This window comes from Genypterus blacodes, unplaced genomic scaffold, assembly GCF_046128005.1.
Source record: "Genypterus blacodes isolate CSIRO-AG114 ecotype Tasmania unplaced genomic scaffold, CSIRO-AGI_Gbla_v1 ptg000045l_1, whole genome shotgun sequence".
Taxonomy (NCBI): Eukaryota; Metazoa; Chordata; class Actinopteri; order Ophidiiformes; family Ophidiidae; genus Genypterus; species Genypterus blacodes.
Window position 1 is genome coordinate 2,785,979 of NW_027466858.1, and position 24,495 is coordinate 2,810,473.

The window sequence follows — 24,495 nt, forward strand, 5'->3', positions numbered from 1 at the left end:
TGGTAACCTTGCAAGGAGGCACAGTCCAGACTGAAGGATGACCGCAGCTTTGTGACCGAATGTTAGTCTGCAACCTTCTCAGCCCGAAATGCTGAACAATACTACTTTGGTTAAGTTGTGGCACTGACTTGGTTTGTAGGGCAGAAAGTTCATTATAGCTGAACTGCATTTATCCCACTGTTGTTGGGTGTGGAAGACGTGCAGCCCTTTAGCACCTGTAAGGTCTGTGAGGGCTCTGTACAGCGATCGGTTTGTGCCGAGCAGCACACAGATGTTTGGATTTCTAGTGCAGTTTGGAAATGAGGATTTTAAGTATGAAATTAAGGAAGGTGTCGTTTTGGCTACAACGGTTGTTAAATACCGAGTTGTTAGGAGTTGCTGAGCTCTACCTTAATTTGGACTGTTGATTCATTTATAGCCGAGAACAAAGTGACGTCATGATCCTTCTCAACACGGAGCTTTATCAAAACACAGGTTTGTCATGTAGGCTCAAGTGCATTTGTAGTTTTGGCAAGAGACACGCAGTTGACAGAAACCTTTAGAAAACACTTCATCTTTAATTTAAATTCATAAACAGGACTTCCGTTTACTCGCAGTCCGGCTGCCCGTCCACGAGTTGGTTCAGCTTTCTGTCCATCTCTTTCAACAAGGTCATGACGGCTATGAAGCCGCGTCCTGGAGGAGGAACCAGGAGAGATCAGAGGCACACAACACGTGGACAAGTAATGGAGAAACAAATAATGGCAAACCAAGGTTCTTACTCAAGTCCATGTCGCCGTCGGAGCCGTAGTAGTTGTCGATGCTGTCAGTCACGGTGCCCTCGTGCTCGTCGCTGACCGTCCCGTTGCGCTCACCTTTCTCGTGCTCGTGCTCGGCCGTCTCGTTGTGCGCGCCCTCGTCGTGCTCGGCCGTCTCGTTGTACGCGCCCTCGTCGTGCTCCCCCGTCTCGTTGTGCGCGCCCTCGTCGTGCTCGGCCGTCTCGTTGTGCGCGCCCTCGTCGTGCTCGGCCGTCTCGTTGTACGCGCCCTCGTCGTGCTCGGCCGTCTCGTTGTGCGCGCCCTCGTCGTGCTCGGCCGTCTCGTTGTGCGCGCCCTCGTCGTGCTCGGCCGTCTCGTTGTGCGCGCCCTCGTCGTGCTCGGCCGTCTCGTTGTGCGCGCCCTCGTCGTGCTCGGCCGTCTCGTTGCGCGCGCCCTCGTCGTGCTCGGCCGTCTCGTTGCGCGCGCCCTCGTCGTGCTCGGCCGTCTCGTTGTGCGCGCCCTCGTCGTGCTCGGCCGTCTCGTTGCGCGCGCCCTCGTCGTGCTCGGCCGTCTCGTTGCGCGCGCCCTCGTCGTGCTCGGCCGTCTCGTTGCGCGCGCCCTCGTCTGGCTCGACCGTCTCATGTTCGTGCTCGCTCTCGTCAATCTGGGATTTCAGCTCTAGATGGCAAAGAGTGAACTTCAACTTTGTAAACATGTTACTAAACATTAGGGTAAAATCTTACATTACACACAATCGCACCGACGGGCCAAGAACAGAAAAATCACCTTGGTCAAGCAGAAATTCAGAAAAACTGCTTACCTTGAGCATTTTGCTCCAGCATGGACTCCATGGACTTTAAAAGTTGAAACGCTTCCATCATGGAGTGTTCAGGAGAAAGCTCTGAAAAATATTGGAAGTAGCATTGGATTTCTTCTCAACTAACATAGCGCCAAGTTGGTATACATGCATTTTGTTTACCTCTTAGTCTTCTGTCCAGTCCATGCTTCACATTTGGGCCTGGGAGACAAGTGCCTGTGTGCAGATGAAGTTAATGATGTACACTGAACTACAACAACAAAACATGGTGATAATAGACGGAAATTTAAAAAGAAACCTTTGGCAAGCCATGCAGCCAGTACAAACAAGGCCCACAGAGACGCCATAGCTTCAGTCAGCAACACAAAGTGCCTCTCTGTGCCACAGCTCAGGTTTATAAAGCCATCCTGCTGGTGCTACAGCTGTCACTCATCAGCCCTAATTAATGGTTGCCTGTCTCCTTCTAGGAACCAATACTGGAAAATATCAAGCAGGAGAGAAAATCAGTGATTCAATAATCGTTCAAATGAATTCAATATAATTTTAATTTAATTTATGGAACATTGTTTTGGATATGGATGTGACAACAACATTCAACTGTCAATCACAATTGGCTCTGTGAATCCCAAACACAGCACGTGTGATGTATTTGTCTAATGAGGACAACACAATCGGACTTTCCATTGTTTTCATTATTTTGTCCCACACAATAATTTCATACTGTCATTTATTTTTACATTACATTACGATCATTTGGCAGACACTTTTATCCAAAGCGACTTACATTACATTACCACCCTTCGCAGAGAGGGGAGCAATTGAGGGTTCGGTGCCTTGCTCAGGGGCACCTCGGCAGGGGCTCGAACCGGCGACCCTCCGGTTCCCAAGCGGAAGCTTATTGAACACTTCTCTTTTCCTGGACCTTGGCGACCATTTGTGTTAACAGAAATCGCAAAGACTTTTCAACATGAACCACAGTTTGAGATGCGCTGATTCAGACAAACTCTAGAGTACTTTGTAATGTTGAAAGTTCCTTCTGCTGCATGACCGCTGCTTTTTATCATTTGAGTTGATATATATTTGTGATACCAGACCTTGTTGGAACTTTATTTTTGAAATTGTCCACATAGCTTAAATTACCTGAGATTAAGAATTGAGAGACTACTATGAGAAAGTAGGAACAAAGAGGCAACATTCACATACAAGATTTAATCAGTTTAAATATTGAAAAATGAACAGTTTTGTTGATCTCATATCAAAATGATCACAAACAACATCAGACCTAAGTACATCTCTTTTTAAGCAAATGTTAAGCACAAGGTCAAGGTTGTCAGGTCATTTGGGAGGAGGCATTGTGCAGAAAATGCAAATAGTTTTGAATTTCCTAAAGAGGTGAAAGAGGAAGTAGGATACAACACTGTTCAAAGAGTACAATATCAGCCGTCACTTTGCTACGAAGCGTGCTAACTACGCTAGCAAGCAGTCAACACAAGAAAAAGAGGCGACGCGAAACGCAAAGAAATAAAGCAAATCACTTGACTACCTGCACGGAGAATTCTGCCTTAGGTTCTCTGATTTTGAAAACATTGAAAAGTCACTTCAGCTGGTGTCCTGTCCCCTGCCACAAGACCCTGAAACAGCGCCACAGGAGCTGCAATTGGAACTGATCGATCTTGAATCTGACTCCGTCCTAAAGGAGAAGTTTAATTCTTTTAAACTGAATGACTTTTATGCTTCACTTAACAAAGCCACGTTTGCAAACCTCCGGAGGACGGCACAGAAGGCGCTGTCCCCGTCACAGATCCAGGTTAACCGACCAACACCTCGGATCTATCCTGAGAATTGCCACAACAAAACTAACTCCAGACTTTGATGCACTGGCAAAAAATGGAGATCAACAACATTGTTCTCACTGAAACTGAACGTGAATTTCTCTACTGTTTATTAAAATAAAATGTAATTAAATTAATGCATTTGGAAAACAATTTGTACAATGAGACTTGTATATTCATGCTTTGCTGCCTGTTAAAGGCCAAATACTTTCATATGATAGCTTTTACATGTCATTTATATTAGTTCACACAAACACTCCATTCATCCTTGACTGGCTCGGCCCCTCTGTCAAATTTTAGAACCCATTATGGCCCGTGAATCAAAAAGTTTGCCCACCCATGGTTTAGTGTCTATGCAAAATAGAATGGTCTTAGATCAACTGACCGCCGCTCAGGGTGGAGTGTTTGTCTTAGTTGGCACCCATTGCTGCACATTCATTCCTGACAATGATGCATATATCATTTCCCAGGAATTAGCTATCATCACTGCTCTCCAGACAGCCATTGTCTGCCGATGGCACCCCAGGACCTGACTGGTGGTCCGACATTATCACAGGCGGTTGGCGGGCAAAGACAAAGAGGCAGAAGTGCTTCTTTTTCACAAGGCAACATTCACATACAAGATTTAATCAGTTTAAATATTGAAAAATGAACAGTTTTGTTGATCTCATATCAAAATGATCACAAACAACATCAGACCTAAGTACATCTCTTTTTAAGCAAATGTTAAGCACAAGGTCAAGGTTGTCAGGTCATTTGGGAGGAGGCATTGTGCAGAAAATGCAAATAGTTTTGAATTTCCTAAAGAGGTGAAAGAGGAAGTAGGATACAACACTGTTCAACTCCAAATCTGTTCCCATGACCCTGTTCAACTTCTGCTTAGGTGCAGCTTGATTAACCAACGCAGGCCATCTCCTCATGCACCATGCAGCTTTGTGGCACCGCCGTCGTCCTGTTGATGAGTCTTTCCACAGGTAAGAACCAGTTTGTGTATGGAAACTATAAATCTTATACCATGTTGCCAGGTGGTATTTATTCAATGTGTTGCTCTGATTGGTGTTTCACAAACTCCCATACTCTGTGCCTCAGCATGTGGATTAAGATGCTTCACATGTGACTCCACTGACCCTCTGAGACCCTGCATCTCCATCACAACTTGTCCCGTCATCTTCGACCGTTGTTTCTCCCTCAAATTGGATACAGGTAGGTTGGACCCCATCTGAAAGATACAGTCTTAAGTTTATTGCCTGAAAGGGTTTAGCGAGTTCTCCCTTCATGTCTTGCAGGCTTTAGCATCGTCACAAAGGGCTGTCTGAACAGAGTGGCATGTATCTACCCTATGTCTTGCTGTGAAGGGGACTTGTGTAATGGTGTCAACCACGCTGGACCAAGTTTGATTCTCCTGCTGGTATCCACAGCCATGGTCGTCCTCTTCCTCTGAAGTGCCGAAACAGCTGCAGCAGTTTCTTCTTTCCACCCTGCACCTGTCTTTCTCCCCCAAAATGTCATTATTAGACAATAGTTAATAATCAATGATGGAGATATTTTAAAAGGTGGCATTACAAGTTTGGTTTCTCTACTTTCTCTGCTGTATCTGCCTGAGCTTTCAAATGTGTATTCATGGAAACTCCAATAAAGTTGGTAATAATAAATAAAGTTAACTCTTTTTTCTGTGGTTTGTGTATTTTTACATGATCATTTATAGCATTGACCATTGGTTTGCTTAGACGTTCTTGCACTGTTTCTCCGTTTGCCACCGTCGATAGGATTGAAGCACCTGAGGGAGTGGCAGAGGGAGGACAGGAAGACATGCGAATGACAGAGCGTGTCGCACCACTATCTACCAGGAAGGAAATGGGAACACCCTGAACTGTAATTGCGAGCATAGGACAGGTCAATGGTCACCATCTGTATGTTTGTACCGCGCTGCCGTTGGCAGTTTAACCACCTGCGCAGGTACACTTGTGGGTCTTTCCTCAGATTCGCCTGTAATGCCGCCTTCTACAGCCTTTCTCTCAGGCGTCAGATGCCCAAGGCGATCCAGGGCTTGCTTCGGTTCCGTCCTCGCTCTGGGCACAATCCAAATGCGGCGTGGGGTTAATAAAGAATTGCGCAGAGGTTGTCATCACGCCTAAATCTGATTTTCGTCCGTGTAAATCACAATATCCGCTCAAACCTGAAGCAATCGATGGCATTCGTCCTGTATTCCAGTCCCTCCTCCAAGAAGGAGTGATAGTGCCTTGTCATGACTCTCCTGAATGGCGTTTTGTACAGGACCTGCAAGCTGTTAACGCAGCTGTCCTTCCACGTGCTCCATATGTGCCTAATCCTTACACCTTTATGAGTTCCACCCACAGCCGTGTGGTTTTCCGGCCCGCTGAATTATTATTATATTATTACATTTCCCCGCAATGCCCGCGTTTCCCCAATAGATGGCGCACTTCAGGGACATTGACCGTATTACGCCCTTCTTCACTTTTTCACTTTGCCCTACGAGCCCCTCTGTAAAAATGAGTGGATCAAAGAAACGAAAAGTGGACAGTAAGTGCCGAGTGTTTGATACGGAGTGGACAACTAAACATTTTTTCACTTAAGTCTGATCAAAGGCTGTCTGCCTGATGTGCCAAGAAACTGTCGCGGTTTTCAAAGAGTACAATATCAGCCGTCACTTTGCTACGAAGCGTGCTAACTACGCTAGCAAGCAGTCAACACAAGAAAAAGAGGCGACGCGAAACGCAAAGAAATAAAGCAAATCACTTGACTACCTGCACGGAGAATTCTGCCTTAGGTTCTCTGATTTTGAAAACATTGAAAAGTCACTTCAGCTGGTGTCCTGTCCCCTGCCACAAGACCCTGAAACAGCGCCACAGGAGCTGCAATTGGAACTGATCGATCTTGAATCTGACTCCGTCCTAAAGGAGAAGTTTAATTCTTTTAAACTGAATGACTTTTATGCTTCACTTAACAAAGCCACGTTTGCAAACCTCCGGAGGACGGCACAGAAGGCGCTGTCCCCGTCACAGATCCAGGTTAACCGACCAACACCTCGGATCTATCCTGAGAATTGCCACAACAAAACTAACTCCAGACTTTGATGCACTGGCAAATGGAGATCAACAACATTGTTCTCACTGAAACTGAACGTGAATTTCTCTACTGTTTATCAAAATAAAATGTAATTAAATTAATGCATTTGGAAAACAATTTGTACAATGAGACTTGTATATTCATGCTTTGCTGCCTGTTAAAGGCCAAATACTTTCATATGATAGCTTTTACATGTCATTTATATTAGTTCACACAAACACTCCATTCATCCTTGACTGGCTCGGCCCCTCTGTCAAATTTTAGAACCCATTGTGGCCCGCGAATCAAAAAGTTTGCCCACCCATGGTTTAGTGTCTATGCAAAATAGAATGGTCTTAGATCAACTGACTGCGGCTCAGGGTGGAGTGTTTGTCTTAGTTGGCACCCATTGCTGCACATTCATTCCTGACAATGATGCATATATCATTTCCCAGGAATTAGCTATCATCACTGCTCCCCAGACAGCCATTGTCTGCCGATGGCACCCCAGGACCTGACTGGTGGTCCGACTTTATCACAGGCGGTTGGCGGGCAATGTTACTCCGACTCGCCCTCCCTATAGTGGCCATTTTCCTTCTACTGTGCTTCTGCACATGTTGCATGGTTCTTCTTCTTCAGTGTTGTGTGTCTCAGCTTATCACTACCCAATTTATGCGTTATCAGTTATTGCTGTGATAATTTCACTGCTCCCCTTTTTCCTTCGCCTGCTGATGACTCCTTCCCTTATTCTGACTCTTCTGATTCCTCCGACGGTGAGGATGCAAATGTTTAATGTGTTTCCAGGTTAAGATTACTCCGGCACAAACCCTCCCCAAGAAGGATGCGGCAGTTTGATGTTGTAACAGGGTTCTTCTCACCTTATATGGACATATAAGTCACGAGCCTAACTGATTGGTTCTGATATACAATAGTGTTTTTCTTTTTGTTGGCCATAAGAGAGCTAGGTGAGCATTCTGTGCACACGTACCTCTCCTCCAGTTGCAAACTTCTTTTGCGCCAACAAACCTTGACTGGTCTCTGCTGAACACAGTGCTACTACAGAAATTGCCACAAAACATCGCAGGCCATCTCCTCGTGCACCATGCAGCTTTGTGGCACCGCCGTTGTCCTGTTGATGAGTCTTTCCACAGGTAAGAACCAGTTTGTGTATGGAAACTATAAATCTTATACCACGTTGCCAGGTGGTATTTATTCAATATGCTGTTCTGATTGGTGTTTCACAAACTCTCATACTCTGTTCCTCAGCATGTGGATTAATATGCTTCACATGTGACACTGACCCTCGGAGACCCTGCACCGTCCACTTAACTTGTCCTGCCACTTTCGACCGTTGTTTCTCCCTCAAATCGGATACAGGTAGGTTGGACTCCATCTGAAAGATACAGTCTTAAGTTTATTGCCTGAAAGGGTTTAGCGAGTTCTCCCTTCATGTCTTGCAGGCATCGTCACAAAGGGCTGTCTGAACAAAGCAGACTGTTTCACCCCTACGTCTTGCTGTGAAGGGGACTTGTGTAATGGTGTCAACCACGCTGGACCAAGTTTGATTCTCCTGCTGGTATCCACAGCCATGGCCGTCCTCTTCCTCTGAAGTGCCGAAACAGCTGCAGCAGTTTCTTCTTTCCACCCTGCACCTGTTTTTCTCACCCAAAATGTCATTATTAGACAATAGTTAAGAATCAGTGATGGAAGTATTTTAAAAGGTGGCATTACAAGTTTGGTTTCTCTACTTTCTCTGCTGTATCTGCCTGAGCTTTCAAATGTGTATTCATGGAAACTCCAATAAAGGTGGTAATAATAAATAAAGTTAACTCTTTATTCTATATTCGGTTTGTGTATTTTTACATTATCAATTATAGCAAATAGTTGTGTTGGTTTAGGCCTAATCTGGTACAGTAATGAACAATAATGAGTAAACCAACTGATAAATGACTTGGCTTCTAAAACTGACAAGACCAACCAGATGTGGTTACAGATAAGACTTCCTGTATTGTGAGGGGTGCATGCTGTTGTGACAAAAGAGTTGGAAAATGTGCTTTCATTTTTGAATTGAAGAAACACGAACAATTAACACAATTTTTGCACTCTTCTCAAAATGATCGAACTAGTAACTTCAGTTAAACTCTTAAGAAAAGAAGGAAGTGGAAAGCTGCAGTTTGATGTTGTAACAGGGTTCTTCTCACCTTATATGGACATATAAGTCAGGAGCCTAACTGATAGGTTGTGATTTACAACAGTGTTTTTCTCTTTGTTGGCCAGAAGAGAGCTAGGTGAGCAGCCTGTGCACACGTACCTCTCCTCCAGTTGCAAACTTCTTTTACGCCAACAAACCTTGACTGGTCTCTGCTAAACACAGTGCTACTACAGAAATTGCCACAAAACATCGCAGGCCATCTCCTCGTGCACCATGCAGCTTTGTGGCACCGTCGTTGTCCTGTTGATGAGTCTTTCCACAGGTAAGAACCAGTTTGTGTATGGAAACTATAAATCTTATACCACGTTGCCAGGTGGTATTTATTCAATATGCTGTTCTGATTGGTGTTTCACAAACTCTCATACTCTGTTCCTCAGCATGTGGATTAATATGCTTCACATGTGTCCCCACTGACCCTCGGAGACCCTGCACCGACCACTTAACTTGTCCTGCCACTTTAGACCGTTGTTTCTCCCTCAAATTGGATACAGGTAGGTTGGACTCCATCTGAAAGATACAGTCTTAAGTTTATTGCCTGAAAGGGTTTAGCGAGTTCTCCCTTCATGTCTTGCAGGCATCGTCACAAAGGGCTGTCTGAACAAAGTGGCATGTATCTACCCTATGTCTTGCTGTGAAGGGGACTTGTGTAACGGTGTCAACCACGCTGGACCAAGTTTGATTCTCCTGCTGGTATCCACAGCCATGGCCGTCCTCTTCCTCTGAAGTGCCGAAACAGCTGCAGCAGTTTCTTCTTTCCACCCTGCACCTGTCTTTCTCCCCCAAAATGTCATTATTAGACAATAGTTAAGAATCAGTGATGGAGATATTTTAATAGGTGGCATTACAAGTTTGCTTTCTCTACTTTCTCTGCTGTATCTGCCTGAGCTTTCAAATGTGTATTCATGGAAACTCCAATAAAGGTGGTAATAATAAATAAAGTTAACTCTTTATTCTATATTCGGTTTGTGTATTTTTACATTATCGTTTATGCAAATAGTTGTGGTAAAGACCTAATCTGGTACAGTAATGAACAATAATGAGTAAACCAACTGATAAATGACTTGGCTTCTAAAACTGACAAGACCAACCAGATGTGGTTACAGATAAGACTTCCTGTATTGTGAGGGGCGCATGCTGTTGTGACAAAAGAGTTGGAAAATGTGCTTTCATTTTTGAATTGAAGAAACAGGAACAATTAACACAATTTTTGCACTCTTCTCAAAATGTTCGATCTAATAACTTCAGCTAAACTCTTAAGAAAAGAAGGAAGTGGAAAGCTGCAATTTAATGTTGTAACAGGGTTCTTCTCACCTTATATGGACATTTAAGTCATGAGCCTAACTGATGGTGATTCACAAACTCTCATACTCTGTGCCTCAGCATATGGATTAACATGCTACACATGTCTCACCACTGACCCTCTGACACCCTGCACCGTCCGCTCAACTTGTCCTGCCCCTTTCGACCGTTGTTTCTCCCACAATGTGAATTTAAGTAAGTTGGACTCCATCTGAAAGATACAGTGTTAAGTTTATTGTCTGAAAGGGTTTAGCAAGTTCTCCCTCCATGTCTTGCAGCCTACGAAACAAAGGGCTGTCAGAACAAAGCGGACTGTATCAACTCTGGGTCTTGCTGTGAAGGGGACTTGTGTAACGGTGTCAACCACACTGGACCAAGTTTGATTCTCCTGCTGGTAGCCACAGCCATGGCCGTCCTCTTCCTCTGAAGTGCTGAAACAGCTGCAGCAGTTTCTTCTTTCCACCCTGCACCTGTCTTTCTCACCCATATATAATAAATAACCAACGATGGAGATATTTTAAAAGGTGGCATTACAAGTTTGGTTTCTCTACTTCCTCTTCTGTATCTGCCTGAGCTTTCAAATGTGTATTCATGGAAAACTGGTAATAATAAATGAAGTTAACCCTTTATTCTGTGTCTTGTGTATTTTTACATTATCGTTTATGCAAATAGTTGTGGTAAAGACCTTATCTGGTACAGTAATGAACAGTAATGAGTAAACCAACTGATAAATGACTTGGCTTCTAAAACTGACAAGACCAACCAGATGTGGTTACAGATAAGACTTCTGTGGGGGATGCATCCTGTTGTGACAAAAGCCATTTTTGAATTGGAGAAAGATGAACAATTACACATAACACATTGTTTGCACTCTGCTCAAAATGATCAATCTAGTAACTTCAGTTAAACTCTTTAAGAAAAGAAGAGATCAGGAAATGTGGTGTACTGGATTTATGGTACATTGAGTTTGAAACAGTCTATGAAAATGAATTAGGTGATGACAATAAATGAGGCAAATGTAAGTTCTGTCTGCTAAAGTGCATGCAATGGTGAGGACAGAGGCAACACAAACTGGTTGAAGTGAGGAGCAGTCTTTATTATAAATTAACTGGCAGGAGAACAAAGAACAAAAATGGCAGAGGCAGATCATCCAATGTCAACGTGCAACTTAAAAGTCCAACATTAAGATTCACAAGGAAATGACAAAACACAAACACAGGGTCACGGCAAACTCATGAGAGGAGCAACGGACAGATCGGGGACGGCATCGGGGGAACTCCGCGGATGTTTCACAACAATTAGTTGTAGTTTCCTGTGGTGAGCGAATCAGGAGCAAGGGGTAGATGCACACACACACACGCACACAAGCAGGTTCAAGCAAGGTTCATGCAAAAGGCATGAAAGAGTTAACAAGTGAGCATTCAGTAGTTGGTCAAAACTGACATGAGCTGAGAGTAGTTTAGATCTTTGTATACATTCATTGAAATACCGTAGCTTGTGTGAAACGGAGACGCCGTTGCTATGGGAACCCACATTACATTGTTGCACGTTTAGCCTCATGATGAAAGCGACTCAGTGCTCTTGTTTGTTGCATAATCTCAACGGCTCCTGGGGTCAAAAGCATTTCTACTCTTTCCTCAGTGAGGAAATGCAAATAACAGGTCGGAGCTCACGTCGTAATGTTCTACGCAAATTATGACGAAGAACAGGCCCATTCATTCTCCACACAGTGTCGTGACATCACCGCTTTAGCTTATCTTTCATCCCTTTAGTTATCTTTGCATTTAGAAAACAAATGTAAGTGCAAGTACACAATCACGCACGGATCAAAGCATTCCTATGCAGCTGAGAATCATCATCATCATCATCATCATCGAGCATTTCCCTGTACATGTGCAAATTTTAAAATGTGTCATTTGAAAATAGTTATATTTACCTTCTGAGGGTCAGATTTACTAAACATGCACACGTGTCTGCTTTGCTGCACGTTCTCAGTTTAGCAGAGCCACACAGAACACAGAGCCACACAGCTGCAGTGCGCTGACTTCAAAGCTCTTCTTCCGTCTGTCAGGAAATCAATACCAAGGAAATCTGATACAGTGTGACATTGGACACAGCACAGGGAGCCTATTTGAATACGCAGCCTGAGGGATCCCGGCTAATGTGGCGTCTGTGCACTGGAGCGAGCCAGAATGCAGAGAGGCAGCGTGGAAAGAAGTTATGGAGTTAGTTAAGAGGTTTTGTAGGGTTGTGGCGTCGCTTGGTTGTTGGCTCCAGTAACTGGAGTGTGGCGTGAGTCTATAGATTGACCTCCCCTTCACCTCCGACATGCCAAAAGCCATGTTCCATTTAGAAACACTCTCCTTTGGCAAACATTCTCTCGCTCGCTGACGACCTCTCCTCCTCATAATGACAACAGCTGCCATGCCAACAATCTAGGGGCGCAAAGATCAAATCACTGACCCCATAACCTTTGCCAGAAACTTTCATTTTTTGCGGCTTAACATCAGCGTCTCCAAAGTGGCAGTTGCATGAACAAAAACATGCAAATTCTATGGTTGTGGCTTTTCTCTCAATATGACTAATGACTCATTTAGAGAAATGTCATTTGTCTTGTTTCTTTATCTGTAAAAGCCCCGCAAAACCCCTTAGTAAATCTGACCCTTAGTGTCTCTACTGTACATATGAGGGCATTTGTTATATGAATGTATCTAAAATGTATAAGAATAGTGTGCTTTACTCCCATGCCAGCATACACAGTATAAGAGCATGAGTGGGATGCCTCGTGTTGTGCACCTTCACACCTTCACAATGGTGCGGTGCATAAAACAAGCATGTGTGTGTGCGTGTGTGTGGACAGAGATCCTTATCTCTCCGAAGGTTCTCGTATCCTAGCGCAGCTCAGAAGGCGATTTAAACAACAACAAGGCCAACAGAGACAGAACATGGAGGCAAATCAGTAGCAGGTGAATACAATGTTACAGTGTATAGGATCGATGTGTTGCCGTGGTTAAACAGAACTCTCGCTTACGTTGAAATCTACCCTGAGCTGTGAATCTAAGCTGCGCCCATGAAACAAGCGTGACGCCGTATATTTTGGCACTGGAACGACACAATGGCACCACAATTAAAGGAAACGTTCCCCTAAGATTGTGCCGTTTGTTGACCTTGGCAAGAACGTCTTGATGTAGGAAAACACACACATGTACAGACTCCAATGATACACACAAGTTAAAAAGACAAAATAAAAAAAAGGGGGGAATGGGGGGGGGGGGAAGAGATTGAATACATTTTGACCATTATTACTTGCCACTTGCTTGCTTCACTTGACAATTATTTGTTTGTAATAATGCAGCCAATACATGGTTCGGCTCCGTAAGCTGCCAGGTTGCCAGGTTTGATGGCCCTGTGCCTCTCTGAAGGATGATTGTGTGGATTTGCTAAATTCAGGGATTAATGTCAGCTAATTCTAAATGCTGAACTGCACTGTAGACTTTGTTTAAAGGTTAAAAAAAAGGGAAGAGTGACGGAGAGTGAGGAGTAAGTTGCTGATGCACAGTGATACGAGACGGACATCTCAAAAGGAGGAAGTGCTTAGACGTGTACAGAATAAGGCTCTTTAGAATGCTCACACACTTTGACTATTCATCGTCTAGCTTTGTTTAAAGAAGCTAAAGGTCACTCTGAGTCAAGTCGAGGGCCAATCTCTACATTCTGAGCGAGGTCGTGGCATAACGTCTACAAATGAATCAGACATTCCTACTATGGTGAAACAGCAGCAGGCCATTGCACACTCAGTCACCCAGTCACTCAGTCAGCTGTTTTCCCTCCTGATTCCTCTCTCCCAGCTCTTGTTTGCTTTCTCTGCATGCTCCTCATGACTTTGTGCTTGGAGAGAGCCCATGTATTCTTGAGTTGTCCCTGGTCCTTGCACACTTTCATGTCATTATTGGCTGCATTATCGGTTCAATTTGCAGATTGTGGGGACACAAATGAAGACCGCTGTTCATTCTGTCAATAAAAAGTCATAATGGAAAGACTAAGGCATTAAATGACTAAAATCTGACTCTCTCTGTCAACATCAACACTGGTTAATCAATGAGTGAAACTGGAATGGACAGGTATACAGCAGTTGCCATGGCGAAACATCATAAGGTGTGGCCTTGCCTTGTTTTTAAAGCAGGGCGGAAACTTCCCTACTTGGAGTGCATATATCAGATTTTCCCTGAAATGAAGTAGAGGGAGGGCATGGAGCATCGGTGCTGAGAAGCACGGGGCTTCAAGGAACTTCACAAGAAGATCTAACCCTCCAGGATTAGGTGGAAGACTGTGGTGATGCTACAATCTTTACTATCGGCCGTAAAAGGCACATGAGGATGAAGATCGGCTTAAAGATGGAGCTCAAGAATCAGAAGTGAATACGAGTTTCCTTCTAATACTTTGGGTGAAGCATTAAGACCTGCAGGCAGCGGTTCAGGCAAGGAATGGAGTCAAATTAGACATGAGGTTAATCATTACCCAGATCACACTTTCCTCTACCAGCAGATCCACAGCGGTCCTTTGCTTTGAAGAACAAACCTCTCCAGCTGTCCCCCGGCCTGTGTGCTCACGTGAATGCATGTGTGAGTGTGTCTTCAGTGTACCCATGTAAAGTAAGCTATCTTATCCAGATCCACAGGGTAGTCAGTGAGATACATGGGGCCTTTATCAAAATTCTCCCCTTTGTAGCTCCTCCATCGGCCTGCAGGCAGGTAGATGTCTCTCTCCTGCTTCCCCGGCTCCAACACGGGAGCCACCATCAGGTCGTCCCCGATCAGGAACTGAGAGTCAATCTTATAGGCTGCTTCGTCGTCATTGGCGAGCCACCAGAGCGGCCTTATGATCGGGTCCCCTGTGTCGAGAACCTCACGCGCCAGTTTGAGAACCCTTGGAGCCACCAGAGACTCGTGGAGCGCTGTGAACTTTTGTGCAATCTCCACAACCTGCGGAGGAATGAAGAGTGTTAGCACCGCTGGGTGAAAGAACATGCTGATGGTTGGACATGTTCTCGCCCATGTAAGGCTCAATCTGGGACTCCACTGTAGACACATTGGTGACCTCACTACTACACTTCAAAACACAGACCTGCATCCTGATATCAATCAAAATGTACTCAGTAGTTCCCTTGATAACTCAACTCAACTTCAGCTGAAACAAACGTCTACCTATGCAACTTATCCTCTGCGTTACCATGCTTACCTCATTGTCATAAGCCCATGGTGGTATGGAGAACTGCATAGCAGGCATAAAGGCAGACAGCTCCAACCATCGGATGTACAGCTCTCTGTCTGGCAGACCACCTAAGACACAACACAGCAATCAGACCAAAGCAAGACACTTCTTCTTCAACACGTGTGACGGCGTGGAGTCACATACCTGCAGTGTGGTTGGGGTAAGCGTTGCCTCCGATCATATCAGGCAGGACAAACTGGTAGCCCAGTATGCCGATAGTCAGAACAGTGGGGATGATGGACTTGAGGCCCAGCTCGTAACCCCACACAGAGTCTCGATCAATGATCCTGAAAAAGCAGGAGATGTTCTGACTCTGGTAGCCCACCCTCAGCTCGGCACGCTCGCTGAACGGTATGGCCATCTCTGTGTAGCGCCGTGTGAAGGTGGAGGGGTCAGGGAGGGGGACGAGGGTGCTAAACTGGCGTGGGAGGTAACTTGTCTCTCCTGCATCAAACTTGAAGGAGGTGACATTATAGCGTGTTTTGAGCATGTGCAGCTGGGAGGCGTACCACTCACACGCCTCTGGGTTGGTAAAGTCCAAGATTCCACCGATGCCGTTCCACCAGCGAACCAGAGCGGGCAGCTCGCCGCTCGGTTCGCGCACAAAGAGGCCTTTCTCCACGGCGACGCCAAAGTTAATGGAGTCGTAGTTGATGAAAGGATGCGTCCAGAGAGACACCTGGAATCCATCCTCTCGGAGTTTGTCAAACATACCAGTGGCGTTTGGGAACTTCTGCGGATCAAAGTCAAACTCTCCGTAATCCGCAGTGTAGCGGTCGTCCAACTCCAGATGGGAGCACGTGAAGCCGTGCTTGGTGATGTCAGAGGCGTAGCGCAGAAGCTTCTCCTGAGTGACGGCCGTCTTGTGGAGAGCCCAGGTGGACCACACCGGCTGCCTGAACACTTCAGGGGAAGGAACCTTGATGGGCTTCTGGAAATAACGACGCACCTGTGACAACACAAGACAAAACATTCCTTTATAAGCCTGCACTATTTTTATATTTGGTCCATGCTGAAGGTTAGGCGGCCCCAGAAGCCCAATAACACACACATGGTCATGTTACACTGTCTGCTGTCTACGCTCACCATGTATTTGTGAATGGACGTAACATCAGATCCTACACACACTCTGTAGCTGAGTTCAGGTAAGGCCTGTTGGCCCTCTGGAGGTCTGTAGGGAGAGTTCTGGTACCGAGCCTGGAACCTCATCATATTGCCCCGCTCCGACCAGCCCAAGTGAAACGGAACCGAGTCATTGATCTTGATGGCGGTCGCATTGGACGACAGCCAATAACGTTCGAGGATCCCACCAAAGGCTTTCCGATTGGAGTAGACATCACTGGTGATGAAAGGCCGAGGTTCCTCCTCGCCCCGGGTCATGATGGGCCAATGTTGTGCGGCGGACTCTGCGCCTCCGTACCAATGCGAGTCATTGTAGGCCATGGCGTGTTCCACAGGCCGCTCACTCTCCAGCTCCTCCCAGCGAACACGGTAACACATCACCGTGTCCTTGGGCCGAACCGTCTGAATGAAGAAGTTGAGTTTGCCAGAATCTGAGCGAGTGCAGCCCAGAACGTTTCCCTCCTTTGAGCAGGAGTCCAGGTCCAGTGTGCCGGACCTGGAAAGGAACAATGACCAAGGGTGTGAAAAAGTTTATAAGAGCAACGACAGCAATTATTATTATCAGCTAAGCCATTATGAGCTAAGCCAAGAAATATGAGACTATAGAGTCACGCTGAAAAGACCTTAACACCTTCAGTAAAAATATATTACAACAATAGCAGAAAGAATAAATTAACTGAACCTCCATTCTGTTTCATGGCGTGAGTGCAGATATTCCACTGTTGCTATTTCTGTCCATGAGAGTTACGCAGCTAAACGACATGACTAAATCAGTCAACTCCCTCAGGCTGTAATCATGTGTCTGTCCAGTCTAGCTTCCAATTATCATTCTACAGAGTGTGGACAAGCACCTTTGGTAAAACTGAGCACACAAAGACGAACAGAGCAACCATCTATATGTTCATCTGAAGGGGATTATAGAAACATTACACATTCCAACAGCACAGATACAGTATAGATGTATATAGTGTAGTGGATGAAAAGTATTTATTAACCGTTAACACACAGTGAACACACCTAAATGTCATACTGAAGACGACGGCTCCGGCCTGGTTACGAATAATGAAGCCGTCCTTATTGAGATCCAACAGCTCGGCCTTCAGCAGCTGGGCTTTACGGAGAGACGCTGAGTAGTAGCACCAGGAGACCACGGCAGCAAGCACCAACATACCGCCAAACGTCGCCGCAATCATCAGGGGGCGACGTTCTTGAGACTTCCTCTTCAGCGGAGAGCCATCGGCCCCCCCGGCCATGTACTGGTCTCCAGGAGCAACGGGAACAATCTGATACATACTGACAACTTCAGGCGGTCAGGTTCGTAGAGAAGCAGGGGATGGACACCAACCGGGAACAGACAAGATATAAACTGTACTTGCTGCACTGTTGGCGAGTGCTTTAATGTATCTTCTTCACGCTGGCACCAGTGGAGGTAGAGGAGTCTCCATGTCTATAGGAATTCAGATTTCTCCATTCCTGTCAAAAAGAAGTCAAGATGAGGAATAGTACATGTCTAATTAACTATCACACATTTTCTTTAAATATCTATTAAGATTCCATCGCTGGGGTGTAATAAAACATTGGTAATATTATTACAGCAGCAAAGGCTCTGGGGGGAACACAACAGCACCACTGAAATATGCTCACATTCACAATCTGCAGGTGCAGAGAAAGTACAGACACACAGTCAGCATGGTTCAATTAGATTCATCTCTCAGGTGACAAAAACCTTGGACATGAGTAAATATAATTTATGAGTAGTAGCCCTCAAATAACGGTACTGCAGCAAGCCTACAGTTATCAGACACAGCACAGAGCCCTATTTAACCTCTCCACAGGTATCATTATGCTCCAGACCAATACTCCACTTTGATTCTGATGGTTTGTGGTCATGCAGCCATGGTGATGAAGTGATATTGCATCCTAAGTCAGGGAAGAATTGCTAGCACATGCATATCAGAATATTTGCACAAATCTGACTATGAGCTGTGAGCTCCTTACTTCAGATATAGAATATGTAAGGTTCCACTAAACTGGGAACAACAACAACAAGAAGGCAGCATCCAATGTTTTGACAGAAATAGTACGTGAAAACGCATTCAACTTCAGTTTTCATGAAAATTGTTTCACATAAATATATAACCAACACCACAAATACCCTTTAGTGGAATTCTTCACCATAGCAATATCTAGTGACAATAATAATAATCATACTAATACCTAACAGCTTTCTGAATCTTGGATTTCAACGTCACAGGTCACTTCCTGCTTTAAAAGTAAACCGTGATCAATCACAGTGCAGCTATACAGTGACATTACACATTAACTACTCTTATGAATAAGGTGTCAATGGCAATTTTAGAAGGAACGCGGAATTCTGCCAAAGGGTCAATGCTACGTAATCATGTGTACACAACACTGCGTGAAAACACAAACGCTTTGCTGGCCCCAGATGCGGATTTAGTGAGTCAAGGTGACATTAACTGTAACTGCGCTTACATATCTGCGGGCCCGCTCCTGATCAATAGTCCCGATACACTCGTCGATACGGCTGTACAATGGCTCCACTGTAACCAGTTGTACCAGTTTACATGCGTTTGCTGTGCAGACGGAGGCGTGTCCACTAATGTGTAGTTTCAGATTTAGTACAGTGAGTTTAAATCGTCGGTTCGTGTGCTATGTTGATACACATTAAAGAGTTTCTTACCTTCTCTTACATCTGACCCTCTGTGGGTCAATGTGCAGCTGTGAGCGCAGACAGAAAGCCACTGCGCGGTGACATGACCAGCACCGTTTAGACGATGCACGGAATGCTCTTGACTACGACACAGCATCAGAGTCGGCCGGCTAGTCTGTGTTCTGTCTAGGTAGCTAGCCTCTGAAACCGGAAGAGCCGGTTCGACAACCGCGCTTGCGCACTATCAGGTCGGCGTCGTAAAGAGCGCTGTATTTCGCTTAAATGGATGTGTTAACATGTCATAATACCATCATAGACTGGAGAACCCTTTGGTCTTTAACTCCTCTGCCCTAGAGGAAGACTACGAGAACAGATACAGTATATTAGCGTCTTAGCTGATAACCGAGCAAAATGAGAGAGACGGAAGCATGAACGGGGGAATGCTCTTGCTCTCACCTCACCTTCACGCGGGCATCATAACAGAGAAGTGGATTAGTTGGCTCATCTGTCAATCACTCACTAACCATGGGGTTTGTGGGAAATGTAGTGTTGGAACTCCAAACCGCTTTCATAAGCGAAGTAAAATATAGTGTAGTGGCACTCCGTCTTGTATCCTCTCTGAAATCCAGGAGACAGTCAGAACCGAAGAAGTCCAGTCAAAGACGGCTGCTTCCTGTGTTGTTTCCAACAGCGCCTGACTCCAAAGCTACTTACACAGCAGTGATGTCATGAAACTAACAAAGTTACTACAATGATGTCACCAAAATTGACAAAGTTGCAACAGTGATGTCATCCAAACTAACACAGTTACAACAATGATGCATTACTTTTATACATTTAAGCATGCATCCTATGACTATATAAAGTATATGCACTCTAATGAAAGCATCAGTACCAATGTTAAATTCAACTAAATCATTACTAATCATCTAGTTCCCATCTGGCTCTTACATTCAGTTTAGATTATAGTGTAAATTATATGTAGAAATCGTATTGCACCGCCTGCTTTCTGAGAGCAACTTTCTTGGTAATACCTGATTTTTTTGTTTACTGCAAAATGCAATAAAATAAATGTGATAGCCAATACCAAGCAGCTACAAGCTAATACCATTTAAATGTAGCGTATGAAATAGACAGCTTGATAATGTAATCATTTCCTGAACTGGTTGACTGATAATTGAATATTGCCTTCATCAAATCAAATGTGAAAATATTACATAAATAAATTAGATAATTAAATCTCTAATGTTATTACTAGTATGAATACAACTGTAAACTCGAAAAAGTTTTCATTTTAAATGTATGACGACCCTGAATAAGGATGCATTTCGTGACATCTTTTCGTCCACTAGGTGGCAGTAACACGCTTACATGATACGGCACACAGTCACTCCTAACGCTGTGTCATAATGAAACCAAAGTTCTGAGGAATGGAAATATTATTGTTCTTCTTGCTCTACTTCAGTCACTGTTAATTATAACTGTCAGCAAATGGTAACACCAGTAAAAGTAGACGACTAAGACAGTATGAGTAATAGTAGTAAGAGTTGTACTCACAGTTGCAACTGCTGCAGTTACATTTTGTACACGTTCATTAGTACTACTTTTACGATAATGAAAATAAATAACACTTAATACTGCAGAAGTTGTGGGCGGCCAGTTGTGCACAAGCAGTCCACGACATTAACAACAACAATAATATTAATTATAATAACAATAATAATAGGTTTATAGAATAATTTCTACGCTTCTACAGTTTGTGTTGAAAGAAATCATCTTTAAGTGGACAGCAAGTTATGTAATAAATAAAACCTCAGCAGAGGTCCTTCTAATTGTACTTTCAGCAGCTGATTACTGTTAACAGTGGCAGCCTACTAGGTAGAGGTAAAAGTAAATGCAGAAGTATCAGTGATATTCTGCTGGTAATAGTAGTCGTGTAATAGTGGTGTAGATAACAGTAATGTCACAAACACACAAGCAGATCTATTTCAGATTTTAAACACTGCATCATCACAGTGACTCACCATTGTCAGTTGCAGGTGAAAATGAGGCTCGCGCTGCTGTTGGTGTTCCTGCTCTGCTGTGTCCCTGTAGTTAACACCTGCCTGACATGTGACAAAAAGTACAAAGAACTATTAAATCAGCGTCAGATAGAAGCTGAACAGAAGGGTTATGGTCAAAAAATGAAAGATGCACGTGGACATTCTGAGCAAAGAATGAAAGATGTTTCCAACAACATACTCGTTGGTGAGAATACCTAACATGCCCTAAATGTGTACTATGATTTTATTACAGTAGGACTAACACACACTTATTTTCAGCTTAGTGGAACTTTTCTCTCTCAAAATTTCTCTTGACATTTTGAAATATGTTTAGGACACTGCTTTCGTTGTACTCCTTGTTATTTCTTATTTAGTTAAAAGTTTAAATCACCCCAACTTTTTAACATTTCAATGTCAATGACACTGTAGATGACTGTTTGTCTCCCGTTGCCCAGATCGCATCACTATGTACAGAATGTCTGCTGAGTATGTGAATGAATATCATCGCATACTGGACAATCCCAACGGTAGGAGAGGAAGCTAGGACACTAATCACAGCAAAACACAATAAATAAAGCTAATACAGAAATATCATTGTTGTAACTGTTCCCCAAAACTGTGTGTCTCCCTCTGCATCTTATGCAGACAAGGGTAAATTCATGAAAAACACCATTAATATGGTGAACAGAGCTGTTGAGATCATAAAGGAACATGTCTCAACATTCCAGAAAGCAGGTAATTGACATAAATAACAATGAAGTATGAGCCAAACACAGTTCATTAATTAAATAGCTCTAGTTATGCTCTTAGCTGTTGGTTTAGGAAAGAAATGTGCTTACGATTTCTTGTGACCTGAAGTTCTTTTTATCTACCTTTGTTGAACACACTTATTGTAAGTCGCTTTGGATAAAAGCGTCTGCTAAATGATCGTAATGTAATGTAATGTAATGTAAATAGAATTAATTTGTCTTTCCTTTAGGAGCTTGCCCTAACAATTGTGGTAAGTGTCTGCTGTGTCTGAACCCTTCCTACATATCACTGTAAATCCTAACAGTAATCATACAGAGCACACGCTAACATGACACATGTGGAGGGAGGCAGTGGCTCAGTGGGTAGTGCTTCCGCTTGGGAACCGGAGCGTCGCCGGTTTGAGCCCCTGCCGAGGTGTCCCTGAGCAAGGCACCGAACCCTCAATTGCTCCCCCCTCTGCGAAGGGTGGTAATGTAATGTAAGTCGCTTTGGATAAAAGCGTCTGCCAAATGATGTGTGCGTGCGTGCGTGCGTGTGTGTGTTTGTGTGGGGTGGTTCAGGGCTCCTGTATATGAGACTACTGGATTGCTCCTCTTGCCAGAGGGTAAGGATCGAATGCAGACGCAAAGACTGTGGAGGTACTTTCTATATGTTAGTTTGTGTTGTTGGTGGGTGGGTGGATGAGAGAGAGACATGCCTTTGTGTTGTGAGCGTCAGAGTACATCTTAGCATCCTGTCACAAGTGTGTACACATGTCTCCTTACTGCTGTTGCCATTGGTAGAGCTAGAAAAGATAACCCTTTGTTGTAGTTTTTTGTTTTGTTTTAAACATCCAAAAGTGAGATTTCTGAGGCCATTGAATGAAACCCTCCCCTCTTTCTACAGACCACACAATGCAGGTTATGGAGGGAGGCCAGGCAGTGTTGGACTGTTTCCTTCCATGGCACTCTCGTGTGTTAGGAAAACCAGAGTACTTCTACTCTTGGTCCCCTGGTGAACCTGGATCAAAAAAGGTCCCTCTTATAACATCTATTCATCATTTATTCATTGACTGACTTACTAATTGTCCGGGTTTGTCTATGCAGCTGAAGGAAAGTGACTTCAGAGGCCTGCTGGTGACCAAGGAGTCCTTTTTTGTCTTGAATGAGGTGCTGGTGGAGGAACAGGGGACATATCGCTGCTCACTGCAGGACAAAAAGGGAACCGTTTTTTCCCGAATCACTTTCCGACTCACGGGTATAGCACATCATTCATCACGTCAACACAATTGTCACACTTGTCGTTACAATTGTCCGTGAAAAGTATACTTATTGTGAAACTGACAACTGAGCCAAAATTCCAAATGTGGCTAATCTGGAACTGGTCTTAATCCCTGTCTAAATCTCACCGTGACTCAGCTGTTTCTTTATTGAATGCAGTCTTTGTTTACCTCCTAAAGGCTTGTGACATTTACTTCAAATACATGTTTGTTTCTCATTCCAGTTTCCTTTACTGACAAAGGTTTCAATTTCAATTTCAGATACCACGTGTAACAAATGATTCCGATTGTTACCATGACAGCAGGTTGTCTGTACTGTTTAAACATAGCCTACAGTGTTGAGTGTAATATGAATTTAATGATTCAGGTTCATACAATTTAAAGATAGATTGTATTAGTTCTATAGTACAAGCAACACATTATGTTAAAATATTACAAAAGTGTAGCACCGGCTATAAATCTGTAACATTAGAGTGAAAGTGGGACTATTCTAAGTTCAAACATGCTTGAAGTAATACATATTAATATAAATTATCTTCAAGTAGCCTTCAATTCCAGCATTAAATATTTATGTTAAAAGTAAACATAAAGGTTTCATTATGAGAACTGCATGTTCTCCCAGCAGAATGTGAGGTCTTCCTCCTTTGGGGAGTAAACAAAGACTGTGGAACATGTGTGAAACTCTTCAAATCAGCCAACCCTTCTCTGTCTCACTTTCTTCTTCTTTCTTACAGTCACAAACGACAATACAAAACCTACACCGCGCCGCGTCACTCTGCCCATCCTGCCTCGCGGAGACAAGCCCCCAGAACATCATCCCACAGGCAACCAGTGGGAGCAAGTCATCATTACAGTCACGGCTGTGAGCCTGGCAGCCAGTGTGGGCTTCATGATTGCCTTGGGGTGAGACACAGACAGTGGGTGGGGGAAAAAGAGTGACAGAGGTCAGGCGGTGTCAGAGAGTTGGAGCAGGAAGGCAGGGGTTGATAGTTTGTTAGTTAGGTGACTGATTAAGAAGTTTTTACACAATATGGGCACACACTGGGCACGATTATTTAGAATTAATGTTTTTGTTACCTTTCTTGTAGCATTGTGATAAGAAGAAAGGGAGAGGCGCCCACAGCAGGATGAAGAGGGAGTGTTGACACACGTGTGAAGGATAAGAAGCACAAAAGCATTTCTCCTTTCATATTCCTGTCAGTGCGAATTTAAGATAAAAATCTCCAATCAGAAAGCACTGTGGTCTGTGTGCAGAAATCATTGATATGGAAGTGAGAAAACAGGCGAAAGCAGAATCAAAAAGCCACATCATTTATTTATTTTGTTATAAAGCAAACACTTGTTTCCCTTAACAATAACATGAATCATCAGAATAGTAAATAAGGAGTGATGATGTGATAAACAAAACGTGAAGG

General features: G+C 44.0%; 3 protein-coding genes across 3 annotated transcripts; 1 reads left to right on the forward strand and 2 right to left on the reverse strand.

Moving 5' to 3' along the window:
* Nucleotides 1–459: 459 nt before the first annotated feature.
* LOC143000255 (uncharacterized) lies at nucleotides 460–1,986 on the reverse strand. Its single transcript, XM_076149507.1, has 5 exons — nucleotides 1,853–1,986; nucleotides 1,717–1,770; nucleotides 1,558–1,638; nucleotides 762–1,415; nucleotides 460–675 (listed from the first exon to the last, which is right to left on the reverse strand). The coding sequence occupies exons 1-5, from the start codon at nucleotides 1,899–1,901 to the stop codon at nucleotides 587–589; spliced, it is 927 nt and encodes a 308-aa protein (XP_076005622.1). The 5' UTR covers nucleotides 1,902–1,986; the 3' UTR covers nucleotides 460–586.
* Nucleotides 1,987–11,038: 9,052 nt separating this feature from the next.
* LOC143000210 (myogenesis-regulating glycosidase-like) lies at nucleotides 11,039–19,219 on the reverse strand. Its single transcript, XM_076149462.1, has 6 exons — nucleotides 19,061–19,219; nucleotides 17,374–17,829; nucleotides 16,321–16,852; nucleotides 15,379–16,183; nucleotides 15,202–15,302; nucleotides 11,039–14,945 (listed from the first exon to the last, which is right to left on the reverse strand). The coding sequence occupies exons 2-6, from the start codon at nucleotides 17,646–17,648 to the stop codon at nucleotides 14,598–14,600; spliced, it is 2,061 nt and encodes a 686-aa protein (XP_076005577.1). The 5' UTR covers nucleotides 17,649–17,829; nucleotides 19,061–19,219; the 3' UTR covers nucleotides 11,039–14,597.
* Nucleotides 19,220–22,372: 3,153 nt separating this feature from the next.
* izumo1 (izumo sperm-oocyte fusion 1) lies at nucleotides 22,373–24,250 on the forward strand. The gene is made up of 5 exons (XM_076149565.1): nucleotides 22,373–22,460; nucleotides 22,708–22,835; nucleotides 22,908–23,058; nucleotides 23,815–23,983; nucleotides 24,169–24,250. Exons 1-5 carry the CDS (start codon nucleotides 22,394–22,396, stop codon nucleotides 24,209–24,211), a joined length of 558 nt encoding a protein of 185 aa, XP_076005680.1. The 5' UTR covers nucleotides 22,373–22,393; the 3' UTR covers nucleotides 24,212–24,250.
* Nucleotides 24,251–24,495: the final 245 nt, after the last annotated feature.

Bases quoted from the DNA above. Each gene is read 5' to 3' on its own strand.
- izumo1 (XM_076149565.1), top strand. From the start codon at position 22,394: ATGAGACTACTGGATTGCTCCTCTTGCCAGAGGGTAAGGATCGAATGC. The intron at 22,461-22,707 runs GTACTTTCTATA...CTCTTTCTACAG, and splicing joins CAGACGCAAAGACTGTGGAG to ACCACACAATGCAGGTTATG. The intron at 23,059-23,814 runs GTATAGCACATC...TCTTTCTTACAG, and splicing joins AATCACTTTCCGACTCACGG to TCACAAACGACAATACAAAA.
- LOC143000210 (XM_076149462.1), bottom strand. From the start codon at position 17,648: ATGTATCAGATTGTTCCCGTTGCTCCTGGAGACCAGTACATGGCCGGG. The intron at 16,184-16,320 runs GTGAGCGTAGAC...GTGTTGTCACAG, and splicing joins CGTCCATTCACAAATACATG to GTGCGTCGTTATTTCCAGAA. The intron at 15,303-15,378 runs GTATGTGACTCC...GTTGTGTCTTAG, and splicing joins TTACCCCAACCACACTGCAG to GTGGTCTGCCAGACAGAGAG.
- LOC143000255 (XM_076149507.1), bottom strand. From the start codon at position 1,901: ATGGCGTCTCTGTGGGCCTTGTTTGTACTGGCTGCATGGCTTGCCAAA. The intron at 1,771-1,852 runs GTTTCTTTTTAA...ATCTGCACACAG, and splicing joins GGCTGCATGGCTTGCCAAAG to GCACTTGTCTCCCAGGCCCA. The intron at 1,639-1,716 runs GTAAACAAAATG...AATATTTTTCAG, and splicing joins ACTGGACAGAAGACTAAGAG to AGCTTTCTCCTGAACACTCC.